Raw genomic sequence first — 22975 nt, 5'->3', positions numbered from 1 at the left:
TTGCGGTGAAGGAGAGTCGGACCAAAATGCAGCGTGGTGGTTATTCATGGTTTTTAATGAGGAAAACTATACATGAATAAACTAACAAAACAATAAATGTGAGAAAACCTAAACAGCCTATCTGGTGACAACAAAGACAGGAACAATCACCCACAAAACACTCAAAGAATATGGCTGCCTAAATATGGTTCCCAATCAGAGACAACGATAAACACCTGCCTCTGATTGAGAACCACTCCAGACAGTTATAGACTATGCTAGAAACCCCTACTATAATACAAACCCAATACCTAACAAAAACCCCAAGACAAAACACACCACATACAAAACATATGTCACACCCTGGCCTGACCAAATTAATAAAGAAAACACAAAATACTAAGACCAGGGCGTGACAGGTACACATCCGTTGGATAGAGAGCCGTTTATTATGTTCAACATAGGAGGGCCAAGCACAGGAAGCAGCTCTTTCAGTAGTTTAGTTGGAATAGGGTCCAATATGCAGCTTGAAGGTTTAGAGGCCATGGTTATTTTCATCATTGTGTCAAGAGATATAGTACTAAAACACTTGAGTGTCTCTCTTGATCCTAGGTCCTGGCAGAGTTGTGCAGACTCAGGACAACTGAGCTATGGAGGAATACGTAGACTTAAAGAGGAGTCCTTAATTTGCTTTCTAATGATCATGATCTTTTCCTCAAAGAAGTTCTTGAATGTATTACTGCTGAAGTGAAAGCCATCCTCACTTTGGGAATGTTGCTTTTTAGTTAGCTTTGCGACAGTATCCAAAATACATTTTGGATTGTTCTTATTTTCCTCAATTAAGTTGGAAAAATAGAATGATCAAGCAGCAGTGAGGGCTCTTCGATACTGCACGGTACTGTCTTTCCCAGCTAGTCGGAAGACTTCCAGTTTGGTGTGGCACCATTTCCGTTCCAATTTTCTGGAAGCTTGCTTCAGAGCTCGGGTATTTTCTGTATACCAAGGAGCTAGTTTCTTATGACAAATGTTTTTAGTTTTTAGGGGTGCAACTGCATCTAGGGTATTGCACAAGGTTAATTGAGTTCCTCAGTTAGGTGGTTAATTGATTTTTGTCCTCTGATGTCCTTGGGTAGGCAGAGGGAGTCTGGAAGGGCATCAATGAATCTTTGTGTTGTCTGAGAATTTATAGCACGACTTTTGATGCCCCTTGGTTGGGGTCTGAGCAGATTATTTGTTGCGATTGTAAACGTGATAAAATGGTGGTCCGGTAGTCCAGGATTATGAGGAAAAACATTAAGATCCACAATATTTATTCCATGGGACAAAACTAGGTCCAGAGTATGACTGTGACAGTGAGTATGTCCAGAGACATGTTGGACAAAACCCACTGAGTCGATGATGGCTCCGAAAGCCTTTTGGAGTGGGTCTGTGGACTTTTCCATGTGAATATTAAAATCACCAAAAATTTGAATATTATCTGCTATGACTACAAGGTCCGATAGGAATTCAGGGAACTCAGTGAGGAACGCTGTTTATGTCCCAGGAGGCCTGTAAACAGTAGCTATAAAAAGTGATTGAGTAGGCTGCATAGATTTCATGACTAGAAGCTCAAAAGACGAAAACGTATTTTTTTTTTTGTAAATTGAAATTTGCTGTCGTAAATGTTAGCCACACCTCCACCTTTGCGGGATGCACGGGGGATATGGTCACTAGTGTAACCAGGAGGTGAGGCCTCATTTAACACAGTAAATTCATCAGGCTTAAGCCATGTTTCAGTCAGGCCAATCACATCAAGATTATGATCAGTGATAAGTTCATTGACTATAACTGCCTTTGAAGTGAGGATCTAACATTAAGTAACCCTATTTTGAGATGTGAGGTATCACGATCTCTTTCAATAATGGCAGGAATAGAGGAGGTCTTTTTCCTAGTGAGATTGCTAAGGCGAACACCGCCATGTTTAGTTTTGCCCAACCTAGGTCAAGGCACAAACAAACTCCGACTTGCTGCTTAATGGGGAAAACCGGTTGATAGTTTCTGTCAGCTGAATGAGCGACACCGGTTGAGCATTCCTACAGCATTTCCCTCCAGAAGCCATGAGAAAGTTGTCCGGCTCCGGGGACCGTACGAGGGGATTTATACTAACGTTACTATCTGTACTTACTGGTGGCACAGACGCTGTTTCATCCTTTCCTACACTGAAATTACCCTTGCTTAACGATTGCGTCTGAAGCTGGGCTTGCAGCACAGCTATCCTCGCCGTAAGGCGATCATTCTCCTGTATATTATGAGTCCAGCGACTGCAATTAGAAGGCATCATGTTAATGTTACTACTTAGCTGTTGGAGGTCCTGACGAACCATGTCCAGATAAAGCGTCCGGAGTGAAGAAGTTGAATGAAAAAAAAGTTGAGTGAGGGAAAAACTGAAAATATAAACGGTAATTAAATTAAAACCGTAAAGTTGTCAGGTAGCAAAGTAAGGTTGGCAACAAAACGCACAGCAACACGTAAACAAGTCTGCAAGTTGTTACTGGAAATGCCTGGAAATTAACAGCACACTAGTTAATTACCTCAGTAAAAACAATGTACTGAGCAAATGTCAAATTGGGTATTTACGAAATTATGGTACGACTGACAACATATTCACCCTGCACACCCTGATTGACAAACAAACAAACAAAAACAAAAGGCAAAGTCTTCTCGTGCTTTGTTGATTTCAAAAACATTTGACTCAATTTGGCATGAGGGTCTGCTATACAAATTAGTGGAACGTGGTGTTGGGAGAAAAACATACGACATTATTAAAATCCATGTACACAAACATGTGGATAGCGGGGTGCTCCCTCTGCTGTTTCCTGAAGTCCACAATCAGCTCCTTTGTTTTGTTGATGTTGGTTGAGAGGTTCTTTTCCTGGCACCACACTCCCAGGGCCCTCACCTTCTCCCTGTAGGCTGTCTCGTCATTGTTGGAAATCAGGATTACCACTGTTGTGTCGTCTACAAACTTGATGATTGAGTTGGAGGCGTGCATGGCCATGCAGTCATGGGTGAACAGGGAGAAGGCTAAGCACACACCCTTGTGGGGCCCCAGTGTTGAGGATCAGCGAAGTGGAGGTGTTGTTTCCTACCTTCACCACCTGGGGGCGGCTCTTCAGGACTCAGTTGCACAGGGTGGGGTTCAGACCCAGGGCCTCAAGCTTAATGATGAGCTTTGAGGATACTATGGTGTTGAATGCTGGGCTATAGTCATTGAACAGCATTCTTACATAGGTATTCCTCTTGTCCAGATGGGAGAGGGCAGTGTGCAGTGCGATGGCAATTGCATCGTCTGTGGATCTATTGGGCGGTAAACAAATTGAAGTGGATATATGTCACGCCTGCTCTCACTCTTTCCTTCTGTAACGATTCTCTTCTTGTGAAGTAGAGGCGGACCAAAGCGCAGCGTGGTGGTTGTTCATTGTAATTTATTGACGACACTATACATGAACAAACTAACGAAAAAACAAGAAACGTGAGAACTCAAAACAGCCCTGTCTGGTGCAAACACAAAAACAGGAACAATCACCCACAAACACACAGTGAAACCCAGGCTACCTAAATATGGTTCCCAATCAGAGACAATGACGAACACCTGCCTCTGATTGAGAACCATATCAGGCCGAACATAGAACTAGACAAACTAGACATGAAACATAGAATGCCCACTCAGATCACACCCTGACCAACCACAACATAGAAATATACAAAGTAAACTATGGTCAGGGTGTGACAGTACCCCCCCCCCAAGGTGCGGACTCCGGCCGCAAAACCTGAACCTATAGGGGAGGGTCTGGGTGGGCATCTGTCCGGGGAGGCGGCTCTGGCGCTGGACGTGGACCCCACTCCATAATAGTCTTTGTCCACCTCCTTAGCGTCCCTAGATAGGTGACCCTCCTAAGAGACAGCTCGGGACAGAGGGACAGCTGCTCGGGACAGAGGGACAGCTGCTCGGGACAGAGGGACAGCTGCTCGGGACAGAGGGACAGCTGCTCCGGGCGGAGGGCCTCTAGCGGCCCCTGGCTGACTGGCGGCCCCTGGCTGACTGGCGGCACTGGCGGCCCCTGGTTGACTGGCGGCGCCGGCGCTGGGCTGACTGGCGGCACTGGCGGCCCCTGGCTGACTGGCGGCACTGGCGGCCCTTGGCTGACTGGCGGCACTGGCGGCCCCTGGCAGACGGGCGGCACTGGCAGCGCTGGGCAGACGGGCGGCACTGGCGGCGCTGGGCAGACGGGCGGCGCTGGCGGCGCTGGGCAGACGGGCGGCGCTGGCGGCGCTGGGCAGACGGGCGGCACTGGAGGCGCCGGACAGGCGGGAGGCTCCGGCAGAGGCGCCGGACAGGCGGGAGGCTCCGGCAGAGGCGCCGGACAGGCGGGAGGCTCCGGCAGAGGCGCCGGACAGGCGGGAGGCTCCGGCAGAGGCGCCGGACAGGCGGGAGGCTCCGGCAGAGGCGCCGGACAGGCGGGAGGCTCCGGCAGAGGCGCCGGACAGGCGGGAGGCTCCGGCAGAGGCGCCGGACAGGCGGGAGGCTCCGGCAGAGGCGCCGGACAGGCGGGAGGCTCCGGCAGCGGCGCCGGACAGGCGGGAGGCTCCGGCAGAGGCGCCGGACAGGCGGGAGGCTCCGGCAGAGGCGCCGGACAGACGGGAGACTCCGGCAGCGCTGGAGAGGAGGAAGGCTCTGGTAGCGCCGGAGAGGCGGGAGACTCCGGCAGCGCTGGAGAGGAGGAAGGCTCTGGACGGATGGGCCGGAGAGACAGCCTGGTACGGGGAGCTGCCACCGGAGGGCTGGGGTGTGGAGGTGGTGACGGATAGACCGGGCCGTGCAGGCGCACTGGAGCTCTTGAGCACCGAGCCTGCCCAACCTTACCCGGTTGAATGGTCCCGGTCGCCCTGCCAGTGCGGCGAGGTGGAATAGCCCGCACTGGGCTATGCAGGCGAACCGGGGACACCGTGCGCAAGGCTGGTGCCATGTAAGCTGGCCCAAGGAGACGCACTGGAGACCAGATGCGTAGAGCCGGCTTCATGGCACTTGGCTCGATGCCTACTCTAGCCCGGCCGATACGCGGAGCTGGAATGTACCGCACCGGGCTGTGCACCCGCACTGGGGACACCGTGCGCTCCACAGCATAACACGGTGCCTGCCCGGTCTCTCTAGCCCACCGGTAACCACAGGAAGTTGGCTCAGGTCTCCTACCTGGCGTAGCCATACTCCCTGTTAGCCCCCCCCCAAGAAATTTTTGGGTCTGACTCCCGGGCTTCCATCCACGACGCCGCGCTGCCTCCTCATACCAGCGCCTCTCCGCTTTCGCCGCCTCCCGTTCTTCCTTGGGGCGGCGATACTCTCCTGGCTGAGCCCAAGGTCCTTTACCGTCTAATTCGTCCTCCCATGTCCATACCTCCTCGCGCTGCTCCTGCTGCTGCTTTTTCCTTTGCCCATTACCACACCGCTTGGTCCTGTTGTGGTGGGTGATTCTGTAACGATTCTCTTCTTGTGAAGTAGAGGCGGACCAAAGCGCAGCGTGGTGGTTGTTCATTGTAATTTATTGACGACACTATACATGAACAAACTAACGAAAAAACAAGAAACGTGAGAACTCAAAACAGCCCTGTCTGGTGCAAACACAAAAACAGGAACAATCACCCACAAACACACAGTGAAACCCAGGCTACCTAAATATGGTTCCCAATCAGAGACAATGACGAACACCTGCCTCTGATTGAGAACCATATCAGGCCGAACATAGAACTAGACAAACTAGACATGAAACATAGAATGCCCACTCAGATCACACCCTGACCAACCACAACATAGAAATATACAAAGTAAACTATGGTCAGGGTGTGACACCTTCACGCCAGGCTCCCCAGCAATGCTCACTCCTGCCATCATCATTACACACACCTGCCTTACCCCCATCACATGCATCAGCGATTATTGGACTCGCCTGGACTCACTCATCTCTGTCATGACCTTCCCTATATCTGGCTGGTTCCCTGCTCTGTTCCCTGCTTTCTGCATTAATGTTTGTTTGTCTTTGTATACCCATGTGCTGATGCTGTTCCTGTCCTGTTACCTGTCTGTTCCTCATTAAATGTTGATTCCCCGTACCTGCTTCTCATCTGCAGCGTCGGTCCTTACAGAATTCTTCAAATGAAGCATCAGGGAGTGCTGACGTTCCGTTTGGTGGTGACGTCGGATCCGGTACCTGACACTGATGGAACCAGGGGTGTCTAAGCCAGCTCGTCGGGCTGTCACGCCCTAGCTGGCTCGAGAGGTTTCTTGACCCGGTGGGCTCGGAAAGGCGCCCATTCCACATCCGGCGTCAGCCAGATTGTCAGGGTTTTACGCTCAGCCGGCTCCTCAGGCTGCTAAGCCTCCGGCGGATCATCGGGCTTCCACGCCTCAGCGGGATCGACAGGCCTTCATGCCTCAGCTGGATTGTCAGGCTCCTATGTCTCAGCCGGTTCGTCAGGGTTTCACACCAAGCCGGCTTGTCCAGCACCCATTGCCTCGGTCGGCCTGTCAGGCTTGCCCAGGTGGGACGCCGGGTGGCGCCCCTAAAAGGGGGGGTACTGTCACGCCTGCTCCCACTCTTCCCCCTGGCGCTCGAGGGCACCAGGCTCCCCAGCATCATGCACACCTGCCTTCCCCCCGTCAAGCGCATCAGCAATTCTTGGACTCTCCTGGACTCAATCATCTCTGTCATTACCTTCCCCAAAACTGTCTGGTTCCCTGCTCTGTTCCCTGCTTCTGCATTAATGTTCATTGTCTTTGTATACCCGTATGCTGACACTGTTCCTGTCCTATTACCAGTCTGTTCCTCATTCAAATGTTGACTCCGCATACCTGCCTCTCAGTGGTAGTCATTTATCTCAGTTACCTTTGCTTTCTTGGGTACAGGAACAATGGTGGACATATTGAAGCATGTGGGGACAGCAGACTGGGATAGGGAGATATTGAATAGGTCCTTAAACACTCCAGCCAGCTGGTCTGTGCTTGCTCTGAAGACACAGCTAGGGATGTCGTCTGGGCCCGGCAGCCTTGCAAAGGTTAACACGTTTAAATGTCTTACTCAAGTTGCCAACGGTGAAGAAGAGACCACAGTCCTTGGGCCGCGTCGGTGCCACTGTGTTATCCTCAAAGCGGGCTGTACAGACTCAGACAGTATATCCCGAGAGAGCCTTGTTTCAGTGAAACAGAGTGTTAAAATCCCTGATGTCTCTCTGGAAGGAAATACTCGTCCTGAGCTCGTCAACTTTATTATCCAGACACTAAACATTAGCGAGTAATATACTCAGAAGCGGTGGGTGGTGTGCGCACCTCCTGAGTCGGACTAGAAGTCCACTCCGAGTACCTCTCCTCTGCCGGAATATTTTTGGTCAGCCTCAGGAATCAGTTCAATTGCCCTGGGGGGTACGAACAAAGGAACTGATTTGGGAAAGTCGTATTCCTGGTCATAATGCTGGTAATGCTGATAACTTACCGCCACTCTTATATCCCAAAATTCTTCCTGGATGTATGTAATAACAGCAAAACATTTCTGGTCTAATAATGTAAGAAATAACATAAAAAAACTAAATACTGCAAAGTTTCCTAAGAGCTAGTAGCAGCCCTATTTGTCTGTGCCATTGTGTTGTAAGACTGACCCACAAAGACCCAGAGAGAATTAAAAAACAAATCCAATTATTATTAACTCCCATATCTATTGGGTGAAATGCCAGTTTGCAATCACAGCAGAAAGATTTGTGACCTGTTGCCACAAGAAAAGGGCAACCAGTGAAGAACAAACACCATTGGTAAATAGAACTTGTATTTATTTTTGATTTATTTGCCTTTATTACTTTAACTATATGCACATCATTACAACACTGTGTCGTGTCTTTGGCTATGCCGGATTAAGTGATATGACATGCTATTCTATAAAATCCTTTCTCTGTAATTAATATTACCTGATTGAGCTAATCATGTAAATGTAATTAACTAGAAAGTCGGGGCACCACAAAATAATATTTATAGAGCTGTTATCTTCCGAATAAACTCTTAAAGACCTAGTAATATTTTACATCAATAGCAGTCAATATTAATCAGTCTCATCTGAAAGTTGTAAATTCTTGGTTATCTTCACAAGTTGAATCAGCAATACAAAATTGGGTTGAATTATTTATTTTTTGGAGCTGCGCCTCAATAGGTTGGTGGTAGATGGAAGGCCGTGTTGCCCAACAGAGTCCTTTGTCCTTTGAAGAGTGTCTCTGGTGGGGAACGGGAAACGTTGTGGGGTCGTCGTTGTGTGTTACATGTTACACTCTATCCGTCCTTTCCTAGCCCACGTTTACAGTGGCCGTTGCTAACTCAACGGCTAGGAGGTATCACTTCTGTAGCGAATAAGAGTTCCAAGTTCATACCATTCGCAACCAAAGCTCACGCTGAGGTTGGGTTCGTTCTGTAGTTATTATCTGAATCCTTCTGACATTGGATCGTTATCCTAATGTACCCGGAACAGGAGGTTACATTTTCGTCAATGGCTTATATAGTGGAGCGAGATAAGGGCGTTATCCTAATGTACCCGGAACAGGAGGTTACATTTTCGTCAATGGCTTATATAGTGGAGCGAGATAAGGGTGTGTTTAATAGTTTATAACCCATGTCTCTTCACAGGGGCGGGCCACTGATTGAGCAGAGCCCTAACCTTATGAAAACTCAAATCTCTCATTTGGAAGCTGAAATTACATTTAATCTTTTCACAAATAATTTTATATTTAAACATTTGAATTACACAACAATTCCATGTGAATCTGATAACTATAATGTGTAGACTTTCCCAGATACAGTTTAGGTCGTCCTGTCATCAGTCATAATGTCTCAGATGAAAACCGAACTGACATCATATTCATTAAGTACCAACGCACATTTTCAACTGGTTCTATTACCAAAATATGGTTCCTTTCCCTCCACTTGTTTGATGTTCCCAGACTCTCTATGTTTAACAAAGGCTATTCAAGAGTCCCTCTGTAGAGTCAAGAGAGAGGGAAGGGAGAAATATATTTATGGGGGGGGGTCATAAACCTTACCCACAGGCCGACGCCATGACAACTGTGTTGACTTGACTATCATGAATGTGATGACTGTTATTTATCAAATCAAGTAACTATGTTTAATTGTTTCTCGATTAAATTAATCATGTAACAATTAACTCATTAGGAATTTAGGGCACCAGAGAAGAAATTGTTTAACCAGTTACCATCTCCCTAATTAAACTCAAAGATATATATTTAAATCATATATCGATAACAGTCACATGAATCATTACCTTATATCAGTATCATTCTGAACGTTGCATAATCCTGGGATCCGTAAGAACCCCAGCCTTTCTGAATATTCAGTAATACACACATTGATTTAATCATTTACAACACTGCTGAATGCTGAAAGCTGAACGAGAGACCTCGGTTTATAGTTTTTGTAAAGCTGATAGTTTTTTTTATATACATTTATTTTATTTGGGATTCTGCGGTTCTGTTGGGCTTAGTTGCTGTGAGCGCTGCTGTCTGTCTCGGGATCCCTCGAGATTCCGCAGAGGGGTGAGACACGGAAGCCCAGCTAGCCTAGCTGATCCAGCGGTCTCAAATGTAGGTCGCTATTGAACGTTTCAAGCGCTGCAGGAGCTGTGTTTACTTTGTTTTGTTTCCCTGGACAATGTGGACCGCGCTGACTTTCAATGTAGCAACTGCTTGCTTGAGGAGTACTACAGGGGTGAAGTGGCTACTCTTAGCAAGCAAGTATCAAACCTACATAAACTACTGGGGAATCCACGCCCGCCTAGTTTTTCTTTCACCCCAGTAGCCAGACGCCGCTCTAGTGGAAGTGTCACCGCCGTGTCGGCTCTCCACAGTCACTTTTATAGATAACTTTGACGCCTTCTGGAAACAGAAGATACTCAACAGGAATGACAGAATCCATCCAAATCATCTTGGTTCCTGGACTCCTGTCCACCCATTTCAAGGCTGCGTTGAAACAATGACTTATCAATGACCCAAGACCTGCTCAGCTAATCACTATCATGCTACATTATCCTAGGGGTGTTGGTAAACTCAACATAAGTAACTTAATTTATGTCCCCTAATTACGCTTGATACCTTTGTTAATCCTACAGCTATTGGATGCAGTAATCATGAGCCTATGAACCAGAGTTATTACACTGTTAGCACTGAGGCAGTGTGCCCTAGTAGGATGACCCCTTTGTGCAGCACACCCTGCACTATCAAGTCTACTTCTGATAAGCTTCTCAGTAAAGCATTTAAAAACAAGCAAACAACCCAGAAGAGTGCTTAAAATAGCCCTTATTAACATATGCAGCCTGTGAAACAAGGTCCATGAAGTCAATAACTTGCATGTAACTCATATTATGAGTATCTCTGAAACTCACTTAGATAATACCTTTGATGATACAGTGGTAGCAATACATGGTTATTTCACTTACCGAAAAGACAGAAATGCCAGCGGGGGAGGTGTTGCGGTCCATATAAATAAGCACATTCCTGTAAAGCTTTGAGAATATCTAATGCTAAATACTGTTGAAGTAGTATGGCTACAGGTTCATCTGCCTAACCCAAAGCCCATTCTGCTGGGAAGCAGCTGTAGGCTACCAAGTGCTAACAGTATCTGGGTAACGTGTGAAATGCTTGATAATGTACATGATATCAACGGAGAAGTATTTTCTGGGTGATTTAAATATTGATTGGCTCTCATCAACCTGCCCATGAAAGAAAAAAACTTCAAACTGTAACCAGTGCCTGCTACCTACCAGGGTATTTACAAACAGCACAGGAATGAATAAAGTATTGATCACTTCCTTACTAATGCTGCAAAAAAAATGCTTTAAAGCAGTATCCAAATCCATAGGATGTAGTGATCACAATATAATAGCCATATCTAGGAAATCCAAAGTTCCAAAGGCTGAGCCTAATATAGTGTACAAGAGGTCATACAATACGTTTTGTAGTGATTCATGTGTTGATGACGTAAAGAATATTCGCTGGTCTCTGGTGTGTAATGCGGAGTAACCAGATGCTGCACTTTACACATTTATGAAATTGCTTATTGCAGTTACTAATAAGCACACATGAAAAATAAAGGAGAGCCGCACACTCTAGGAGCTCAGATGCAAAAACATTTCTGTCCAACGACAGACAAGTGGCCTTCATCAGGGTATAATGACAACACTGCGGGATGACTCATTTATATAGTGTCAAAAGACAGGGTGACATGTTCGATGCCAATAAAACGTAGAGTCATTCCGCAGTGTTTGGCATTATACCCTGATAAAGACAGCTTGTCGGACATAAATCTTTTTGCATCTGAGCTCCTAGAGTGTGCGGCTCTCCTTTATTTTTTAAGTGTTCCACTCCGCTAGCCAGCACCTCGCCGAAATAGGTGTGCATTTCTTTCGCCTCTAGACTAATAAACGCACACCCATTAAGAAAATTACTAAAAACTGTTAATCCCCTTGGGTTGATGAGGAATTGAAAAATTGTATGGTTGAGAGGGATGAGGCAAAAGGTATGGCAAATAAGTTTGGCAGCACAGCTGATTGGCAAACATACTTGAATTTAAGAAATCATGTGACTAAGCTAAATAAAAATACAAATCAACTATACTATGAAAGAAAGATAAAGAATGATAGTAAAAGCTTTGGAGCACCTTAAATTACATTTAAGGGAAAAAAGCTAAATTGGCTCCATCATTCATTGAATCAGATGGCTCATTTATCACAAAACCCACTGATATTGGCAACTAATTTAATAACTTTTTCATTGACAAGATAAACAAACATAGGGATGACATGCCAGCAAAAAACGCTGACACTACATCCGGTTTATCCGGTATCTATGAAAATACCCTCAAATTAAAGCTGACAGTCTGCACTTCACCCTCATTGTCATTGTATCCTTTCAAACTCATAGTGCTAAAGTACAGAACCAAAATAACAAAACAATGGTAACTGTCCAATGAATTATGGTGCTCACTGTAAATAGCAGATACATTCCATTACAGCTGCGCCATCATAGGTTTGGACAACAAGTTTCTCTATGAACTTAAACTCAGACATCTCAACATTCGTAAGTCAAACACAGACTGTTTATCTCGCCCACTTGACACATCAAAGTGGCCCAAGAAATGTTCCTGAATAAAGCCCTGATCATCCACATACCTGATGATAACTGACAACTGCAAGCAGACTGTTGCCACCATAGGTCACAGGGCGGTGGGGCAATTTTTACCATCTGGGGCCTGGAGTTTTTCCTTATTTGTTAACCTAACTAGGAAAACTCTGGACCCTATAAGATATGACAGTGATTCATCAGTTGTAAAAAGGTTTTATATGGGTTATGATGGGACCAGTCTTTGCAAATCAGGTCACATCATTTTTAAAAACTCCTGAAAAAAACTCCTGGCCCTGGGGGGATGAAAACTCTGTCAAACTGCAGCTATCTTATATTTGTTCATGTAAATTATATTTAGACTAGGAGGGGGATTTCCTCTACCCAGACACAGACAACAACTGATACACAATAGAACTCACAGGGCTGATCTTGCTTTATCCATATTTGCATCATGCACGCCCCGGCAACTGTAGGCAAAAGATTTACTCACATCACTATTATGTTGACTAATTCATTCCAGTTAATCATTATGGATTAAAAACGTATATAAATTTGTGGTGTGATCCCAAACACACCGCCCAAGCAACGAAGGAGTGGCTTCGTAAGAACCATATCAAGGTCCTGGAGTGGCCTAGCCAGTCTCCAGATCTCAACCCCATAGACAATCTTTGGAGGGAGTTGAAAGTCCGTGTTGCCCAGCAACAGCCCCAAAACATCACTGCTCTAGAGGAGATCTGCATGGAGGAATGGGCCAAAATACGAGCAACAGTGTGTGAAAACCTTGTGAAGACTTACAGAAAACGTTTGACCTCTGTCACTGCCAACAAAGGGTATATAACAAAGTATTGAGATACACTTTTGTTATTGACCAAATACTTATTTTCCACCATAATTTGCAAATACATTAATTAAAAATCCTACAATGGGATTTTCTCATTTTTCTCATTTTGTCTGTCATAGTTGAAGTGTACCTATGATGAAAATTACAGGCCTCTCTCATCTTTTTAAGTGGGAGAACTTGCACAATTGGTGGCTGACTAAATACTTTTTTGCCCCACTGTATACCCTTTGTTGGCAATGACAGAGGTCAAATGTTTTCTGTAATTCTTCACAAGGTTTCACACACTGTTGCTGGTATTTTGGCCCATTCCTCCATGCAGATCTCCTCTAGAGCAGTGATGTTTTGGGGCTGTTGCTGGGCAACACAGACTTTCAACTCCCTCCAAAGATTTTCTATGGGGTTGAGATCTGGAGACTGGCTAGGCCACTCCAGGACCTTGATATGCTTCTTACGAAGCCACTCCTTCGTTGCCCGGGCGGTGTGTTTGGGATCACTGTCATGCTGAAAGACCCAGCCACGTTTCATCTTCAATGACCATGCTGATGGAAGGAGGTTTTCACTCAAAATCTCACAATACATGGCCCCATTCATTCTTTCCTTTACACGGATCAGTCGTCCTGGTCCCTTTGCAGAAAAACAGCCCCAAAGCATGATGTTTCCACCCCCGTGGTTCACAGTAGGTATGGTGTTCTTTAGATGCAACTCAGCATTCTTTGTCCTCCAAACAAAACGAGTTGAGTTTTTACCAAAAAGTTATATTTTGGTTTCATATGACCATATGACATTCTCCCAATCTTCTTCTGGATCATCCAAATGCTCTCTAGCAAACTTCAGACGGGCCTGGACATGTACTGGCTTAAGCAGGGGGACACGTCTGGCACTGCAGGATTTGAGTCCCTGGCGGCGTAGAGTGTTACTGATGGTAGGCCTTGTTACTTTGGTCCCAGCTCTCTGCAGGTCATTCACTAGGTCCCCCCATGTGGTCCTGGGATTTTTGCTCATCGTTCTTGTGATCATTTTGACCCCACGGGGTGAGATCTTGCGTGGAGCCCCAGATCGAGGGAGTTTATCAGTGGTCGTATATGTCTTCCATTTCCTAATAATTGCTCCCACAGTTGATTTCTTCAAACCAAGCTGCTTACCTATTGCAGATTCAGTCTTCCCAGCCTGGTGCAGGTCTACAATTTTGTTTCTGGTGTCCTTTGACAGCTCTTTGGTCTTGGCCATAGTGGAGTTTGGAGTGTGACTGTTTGAGGTTGTAGACAGGTGTCTTTTATACTGATCAACAAGTTCAAACAGGTGCCGTTAATACAGGTAACGAGTGGAGTACAGAGGAGCCTCTTAAAGAAGAAGTTACAGGTCTGTGAGAGCCAGAAATCTTGCTTGTTTGTAGGTGACCAAATACTTATTGTCCCACAATAATATGCAAATAAATTCATTAAAATTCCTACAATGTGATTTTATGGATTTTTTTTCTAGTTTTGTCTGTCATAGCTGAAGTGTACATATGAAGAAAATTACAGGCCTCTCTCATCTTTTTAAGTGGGAAAACTTGCACAATTGGTGGCTGACTAAATAATTTTTTGCCCCATTGTACAGTGCTACTTCACTGTAAACAAATTGACAACATACTTTCATCATGCGTATAGAGAAGGACACTGAACAAGCACAGCACTTACACAAATGACTGATGATTGGCTGAGAGAAATTGATGATAAAATGATTGTGGGGGCTGTCTTGTAGACTTCAGTGCAGCTTTTGACTATTATCGAGCATAGTCTGCTGCTGGAAAATGTGTGTGTTATGGCTTTACACCCCTCTCTATATTGTGGATAAAGAGTTACTTGTCTAACAGAACACAGAGGGTGTTCTTTAATGGAAGCCTCTCAAACATAATCAATGTCGAAGCAGGAATTCCCCAGGGTAGTTGTTTAGGTCCCTTGATTTTTTTCAATCATTACTAACAACATGCCACTGGCTTTGAGTAAGGCCAGTGTGCCTATGTATACAGATGACTCAACACTATACAGGTCAGCTACCACAGCGACTGAAATGACTGCAACACTTAACAAAGAGCTGCAGTTAGTTTTGGAATAGTAGCAAGGAATTACTTAGTCCTAAATATTCCCAAAACTAAAAGCATTGTATTTGGGACAAATCATTCACGAAACCCAAAATCTCAACTACATCTTGTAATGAATAAAGTGGAAATTGAGCAAGTTGAGGTGACTTAACTACTTGTAGTAACCCTGGATTGTAAACAGTCATGGTCAAAACATATTGATACAAAAGTAGCTAAAATAGGGAGAAGTCTGTCCATAATAAAGCACTGCTCTACCTTCTTAACAACATTATCAACAATGCAGGTGCTACAGCCCCTGGTTTTGTCGCACCTGGACTACTGTTCAGTTGTGTGGTCAGGTGCCACAAAGAGGGACTTGGGAAAATTGCAGTTGGCTCACAACAGGGCAGCACGACTGGCCCTTAAAAGTACACAGAGAGCTAACGTTATTGACATGCATGTCAATCTCTCATGGCTAAAAGTGGAAGAGAGATTGACTTCCACATTACTTGTTTTTGTGAGAGGCATTGACAAGCTGAAGGTACCAAGCTGTCTGTTTAAAATACAAGCACACAGCTCAGACACCCTTGCATACCCCACAAGACATGCCAGTCTTGTCCAGAACAAGTCCAGAACAAACTATGGGAGGCGCACAGTACTACATAGATAACTACATGGAACTCTATTCCACATCAGGTAACTGATGCAAGCAGTATAATCAGATTTAAAAAGCAGGTAAAATACACCTTATGGAACAGCAGGAACTGTGTAGTAACACAAACATAGGCACAGACACATGCATACACACACGTGATAACATACACGCTATACAGACACGTATACATGGATTTTGGGTTGTAGATATGTGGTAGTGGAGTATGGGCCTGAGGGCACACACTTAGTGTGATGTGAATTATGTAATGAATGCATTGTGATGAGTTTGGGGATCCATAATAAATACAAATATAAATACAAAACTAACTAAATAATAACACAGAACACACATACACACTTACGTGAGATAAAAGTCCCTAGTGGACTGACAAGATATGACGGCTTGTTACACGTATGGAGAGGGGGGTACAGAGAGGAAGAGACAAAGAGAGACAACACTTGGATACATTTGGACCCTAAGCTCAAAGGCATAGTAATACTTTGCACATGAACCACAGTTCATTCGGATAAGAAATGTGATGTATATATTTACGTGTAGACGTCTTTCTTTGTTGTCTCTCTGTTGAAACCAATCGATCCGTCTCTGGGGAGTGGCTCAATGTAAGACTCTGGTTGTCCACCAGAGGTCACAATGTCCTTCTTAGTTGTTGAGCTTCTTTGATAGTGAAGTGTTTGTTTGACAGATACTTCAGATGCATCAGTGATAGTCTGAGATGAGGTTTCTTGCTTCCAACCTCGTGACTTTAGTCAAAGTTCTAGGTGTCTTTATATGCACAGCTGCAGACTGTCACATGTTCTGGTCTAGTTTTTATCTTATTCTCACATGTTGCGTGGTTTCAGAGATTCTAACCATTTCAAAGTGTAGCCACCACTCCATGCTTTCTGGTCTGGTAGTTTCAGCCATTCGTAACGTCCGGCTTACACCGTCCGTCTGCTTGGTTTAATGTAAATTTTGTTACCAAGGCTTTTATCCTCGTGTAAAAAGGGGGTGTTCCATCACTTGGGCGTGGTTACTGACTGAGCAAAAGTTTTGAAGAATAAAATCACATTTCTACCTTCACAAAAGTACTCTCATAATTAATCATATTTTTTATACAACACTTAGATGTAAACTTGATAAATAGAATGTACACTTTCAGAGTTGCAGTTATTTCATTATACCTGTTGGAAGGTGAACCTTCACCCCAGTCTGAGGTCCTGAGCACTCTGGAGCAGGTTTTCATCAAGGATATCTCTGTACTTTGCTCCGTTCATCTTTCCCTCGATCCTGACTAGTCTCTTAGTCCCTGCTGCTAAAAAACATCCGCACAGCATGATGCTGCCACCACCATGCTTCACCTTAGGGTTGCTACCTGGTTTCCTCCAGACATGATCTTGGTTTCATCGGAACAAATAATCTTGTTTCTCATGTTCTGGGAGTTTTTAGCTCCCTTTTGGCAAACTCAAAACAGGCTGTCTTGTGCCTTTTACTGAAGAGTGGCTTTGATCTGGCCACTCTACCATAACGGCCTGATTGGTGGAGTGCTGCAGAGATGGTTGTATTTCTGGAAGTTTCTCCCATCTCCCAGAGGAACTCTAGATCTCTGTGACCTAGGTGACCATCTCTAGGTGACCATCGGTTTCTTGGTCACCTCCCTGACCAAGGCCCTTCTTCCCTAATGCTCAGTTTGGCCGGGCGGCCAGCTCTTGGAAGAGTCTTGGTGGTTCCAATCTTCTTCCATTTAAGAATGATGGAGGCCAATCATGTTCTTGGGAACCTTCAATGCTACAGACATTTTTTCGTACCTTCCTCGGATCAGTGCCTCGACACAATCCTATCTCGGAGCTCTACGGACAACTTCATGGCTTGGTTTTTGCTCTGACACGCACTGTCAACTGTGGAACCTTATATGGACAGGTGTTTGCCTTTCCACATCATGTCCAGTCAATTGAATTTACTACAAGTGGACTCCAACCATGTTGTAGAAACGTCTCCAGGATAATCAATGGAGACAGGATGCAACTGAGCTCAACTTCGAGTCTCGTAGCAAAGGGTCTGAATACTGTAATGTAAAAAAGGTGTTTCTGCCATTTTCATTTTATAAATTTGTAAACATTTCAAACAACCTGTTTTCACTCTTTCATTATGGGGGGATTGTGTGTAGATTGCTGAGGGAAAAAAAACGTAATTGATCAATTTTAGAATAACGCTGTAACGTAACAAAATGTGGAAAAAGTCGAAGGGTCTGAATATTTTCCGAAGGCACTGTATGTTTCCCATGCCAATAAAACCCCTTGAATTGAAATTGAATTGAGAGAGCAAGAGAGAGCGAGAGAAAGTCAAAGACAGAGAGCACAAGAGAGAGAGAGACAGAGTGTGAGAGAGGGCAAGAGAGAGAGAGAGCAAGAGAGAGAGAGCAAGAGAAAGAAAGCAAGAGAGAGAGACAAAGAGAAGAGATGTGCTGGACTGGAGTCACATGGCAGTTGGTGTGCACAGCTCGTGATGCCAAATTCATTGAGAGGGATGCGAGGGTAATGCCAGCATAGGTATCACTGGTGCCAGGGCTCATCACAACATAATAATCACAGTTTGACAAAGTGCCCTCAAAACTAGAATTAGTGGGGTGAAATTGCATGCTACTCCTAAATGAAAAGGTTGTTTTTTTTGTGGTCATGTTTGTTATTATTCATTTGTGAAAAGAATTCCAGTACAATGCATATCTGATCAAGATACATAGGATGTGATCTGACATGATGAAAAAAATGTTTGGCTAATCAGAGCAATGTTTATGAGATGCACAGCGGAGTCCACTGTTGCCCCCTTTCAATACAAATCAGCCTACTGTCAGTCAATCATCACGTGACTATCATCTTGGTGAAGTTGTTTAAAGCTGGAGGCCTTTGTTGAAGGCAGCATTAACACAGTCCTGTCATGTAGTAGTAGTAGGTTTAATTGGTTTCTTGCAACCATAGACTGAATTGTACACCAATTTACAATCATAACATCAATCATATACTGTCAACTGTAATTATCAAATAGTAAAATCTTAATCTAGCCTGTTACGGATGTTGGTTCCTGCACAGGAACCAAATCAGCGGAAATTTCAGAGCGCCACCTATAGTACTCGATAAAACTCAAACTTTCATTAAAACACACACGCAAGATACTCAATTAAAGCTACACTCGTTGTGAATCTAGCCAACATGTCAGATTTTTGTCAAATGCTTTTCGGCGAAAGCATGAGAAGCTATTATCTGATAGCATGCACCCCCCAAAATACCTGAACGAGACCTAAACAAATGATTTAGCGGTAGCCGGCGCTACACAAAACGCAGAAATAAAATATAAAACATTCATTACCTTTGACGAGCTTCTTTGTTGGCACTCCTATATGTCCCATAAACATCACAATTGGATATTTTTCCCGATTAAATCTGTCAAAGTATGCCCAAAATGTCCATTTATGAAGGCCGTCTGATCCAAGGAAAATTCACCTTTACAAGGATAAACTTGCAATGAAATGCCAGTATTGGCGACATCGTGTGGAAGCTGTAGATGTTGTAAACGGAACCTCATCTATTTTCTATCGCCTTAGACAATTCAAAGACTGGTAGATGAATATTTTTTTTGTGTTTTTGGTGAACAGTTTTCCCTGGGATTTTTACTCCTGAACACGTTCTGTTATAGCCACAGACATGATTTAACCAGTTTTAGAAACTTCAGCGTGTTTTCTATACACACATACTTATCATATGCATATACTATATTCCTGGCATGAGTAGCAGGACGTTGAAATGTTGCGCGATTTTTAACAAAAAGTTGTGAGAATTCGCATCATCCGTAACACTTAATAAAATACAATGTTAATGTGACTGCCACTGAGGTTCTATCAGTCGGCATCTGCAGCCGTGACCCAATGGGGACTCTTCAAAGTGACTGTGGACATGTTCTCTATATGGGCTGGGGGTGTGAAGGGTGCATGATTGCCCCACACAGGGTTGACTGTTCACCAACAGAATGATCACCTCTTACCCTCCACACTACACACACACACTCAGCACTGCTGAACTCATTAGAGTTCCGGCGCTCTGGGTGCCCTGCCGTTGTTCCAACAGAGGTCTCCACCTGAAGCCGCCGGGCAGGAAGGACAATTGTTCCCGTTTTGTGGTAATGAATCACAGGGCCTTAATGCTACTGGTAATGTCTCACTTTGATTATTGCTGTTGACACATTAGTTGGGCACAGAATACAGATTGAGCTTCCAGACCTTTCAAAAATGGTCGTATCATATCTGCTGGCTGGCTGAATAATTGTTTGGTTTCATTTATTTCTCCACACAAACATGGAGGCTTTACTCCTGAAAAATAATGAGGTTTTGGTAAAATTATTTATTCTTGAATTCAAACAAATTGAGTGTTCTGAGTATGTCTGCTGTTCACCTCCTTTCAACATCATTCAATAGGGACATTTGGAGGAAAAGCAGGAACACAATAAAGGACATTGTCATGCAATTTGCAAGTGGATTGAATTATCTGAAAATGTCCAAACTATTTCCTGTGAAAATGATATATTATGAAAAAATGTCTATGTATTTCATTTTTATTCAAATGTTTGCCTCTTCTCTGCAGGCTCCCGGAGGTACGGATCTCGGACAATGGACCGTATGAATGCCACGTGGGCATCTATGACCGAGCGACGAGAGAAAAGGTGGTCTTGGCATCAGGAAACGTCTTTCTCACCGTTATGTGTGAGTCATTTTTACTCTGTAGTCAGCCTGTGACTGTGAATATGCAAAAATGGCTAGCTCTGCTCTACTCTGACATCCTGCAACATTAATCAGTTCTATCTCTTGGGTGTTCTGCTGTCTTTCTAACGGGATTGACTTTAGATAGCTAGAAATGGAAGAAATAACACATTATATAAGATAAATGTAAAGGGAAAATACTTTAAAGCAGCAAAAAAATGACAAGAAATCTACATTGGCACTCCTTGTGAGTGAAGGGAAGAGACAGCCATGATGATAGTGGGACTGCTAGAGGAATGTCTAAGAGGTTCAAGAGTAGACAGAGGCAGTGTTTTTTGGAGATTGTACTATATCATGCTGTAACACAATTTCACTCTCCCTTCTTCAATCCCAAGTTCCATACGGCAAACATGACTGGAGAAACAACAATAAAAATACAAAAAAAGAACCTGAACCATTCCCCTCTCTAATGCCATCTAATGCTGCCTCTGAGACCACTACTAGACAGGGATTTGAACCAGTCTCGATCTGTATAATTGCAAACCTACCCTATTTTGGAGAATTACTTGTTTCTTTGTTCCCATGTTTCTGCCAGTGACCTGAGGAGCTGCTTCTCTCGCTCCCTCTTTGTAGTATTTGTTGGTGCAACTTTCTCTAATGACAGCTGGCTCACTTCTCTCTGGTGTTTGAAGTCCAGCAGCAAGGATTTCTATGTACAGCCTATCGCTAATTACCAACAGTAACATTTCTCGCAAAAACATGAGAGAGAGAGAAACACAAGGACATAATTAGTCCATTTGTTCATTTTGTTCCCTCACCGTATTGCCTGCCAATGGCTCTTGACATTGGGCTGCAGGTGTACCCAAAGACTAGTTTTGGTTCTCAGAGCTCCTCCGCTGACCTTCACTTTCCCATAATAACATAAAACCATACAATATACAAGAAATACCAAACCAGATGAACTCTTCACAGACCTAAGCGAACAGAGCTTTATCAATGGGAGAGGATTCACCCAAGTTAACCCCTTAATCATTAAGGGGTGGTGGTCAAGATATAAGAATGATATAGCCAGGGGAAAGTGTGGGAACTCTCTCTCAGCTGGGTGTTAAATCTCCCCTGGTGGAGGAGAAGAAGAATGGCCTCCGGCATTGTGGCTAATTGCCGTCTAAGCTGAAACAGAATTATTCATAACCTATTAGTGTGCCAAGTTCACTGGGAAGTGAGAAAAAAAGGAAAAGGGAGAAAGAAAGAAAATGAGAGAAAAAAGTAAATTAATAGGAAGCAGTTTTTTTAAAGGGCTTCATAAATAAGAATTATAATTTTAATGAATCCCCTGCCAAGAAATTCAATCACTCAGTTTCAGAAGGCCAAACCTCGAACTCTTGGTACTTCTGCCACTCTCCTTCACTCAAGGAAAGTTTATGTTCTTTACTTTTATCCTCAACTGTGTAAATTCACAATGGCTTGGTGATGCCTCAAGGCATGGGAGACTTTTGCCTTGAGAAGTATTAAGCCAACGCTAGAGTATTATTAAGGCAATGCTATTATAATCAATGGTTATTGACAGTTAACCACTAAAACTATATCTCAAAGGTATGCTCAAGATAACAAAAAACTTGTTCTTCTTATGTCTCTTTTCTCCATTGGAGTAAAATAGTTCACGGGTTAGAGAGTGCTGGAGAAAACATTTGAGTCATCTTATGGTTAAAGCAATGTTGAAAAAACATATATATTTGACAGGGCATGTCCAATCATTATGAAATATCAGAAAATGAACATAATCTCCTATTCACCAGTTCATCTGTAGTTTAACATGGCCATGCAGTTACTTCTATATACTTTGATCTTGCAAGCTTGTTGTAGGGTGACAATGCATCATATTCATTGCTACAGCTGCTTCCTCTTTGTCCTCTTTACTGGTTGGCTAGTGCTCTGTCACATACAGTATTATGCGTAAAGATTTGATTCAGTGCATGTGTTTCACACATCTCTCTACTGAGCCCATAGTTCCAGTGGAAATGTAGCCAGACAGGGAACATTTTAACACCAATACAAGTGATCTTAAAACGATCACTAGTTCAATTTTAGCTCACTTGAGCAAATTATGACATCAATTAAATCCAAGAGCTGGGTTTTGAAATGGAAATCAGAGAACCCTTGGGTACTGTAGATCTTAAACTGTATGACATCTTCAGTCATTTTTAATTCATTTATTTTGTCCATATTTGAATAACTAATGAACCATGAGGTATAGAAAAGTCATTTAGTAGACATGTGAAATGAAAGGGAAGTTTCAGATACAGTGATTGGGTTGGTTTTGATGTTTTCACAGCACCAGAGGTTCAGTTACTGACTGCTACTAACCACAAAATATTAAAGAATTTCATTTTACTAGAGTTCCAGCGACATATCAATCTCCTGTAAATCGCATGCAAAGGTCATAATTCCAGACATTGCTAAATGAAAAAAATCAATAGCTCTTTTCCCAATGGTAGA

General features: G+C 43.9%; 1 protein-coding gene across 2 annotated transcripts in view; it reads left to right on the top strand.

The window, feature by feature from the left end:
- The window catches only part of LOC110528004 (immunoglobulin superfamily member 21), a 274749-nt gene that overhangs the window by 166153 nt on the left and 85621 nt on the right, over positions 1-22975 (top strand). For both annotated transcript variants that reach the window (XM_021609767.3, XM_021609765.3), the window contains exon 4: positions 20364-20482. In XM_021609767.3, coding sequence (XP_021465442.2) covers positions 20364-20482 — 119 coding nt within the window. The remainder of the gene's footprint in view (positions 1-20363; positions 20483-22975) is intronic.

This window comes from Oncorhynchus mykiss, chromosome 7 (assembly GCF_057628025.1).
Source record: "Oncorhynchus mykiss isolate SJ-2025 chromosome 7, ASM5762802v1, whole genome shotgun sequence".
Lineage (NCBI taxonomy): Eukaryota > Metazoa > Chordata > Actinopteri > Salmoniformes > Salmonidae > Oncorhynchus > Oncorhynchus mykiss.
Note: the sequence above shows the minus strand (reverse complement) of the source record. Positions and strands in the feature narration are given on the sequence as shown.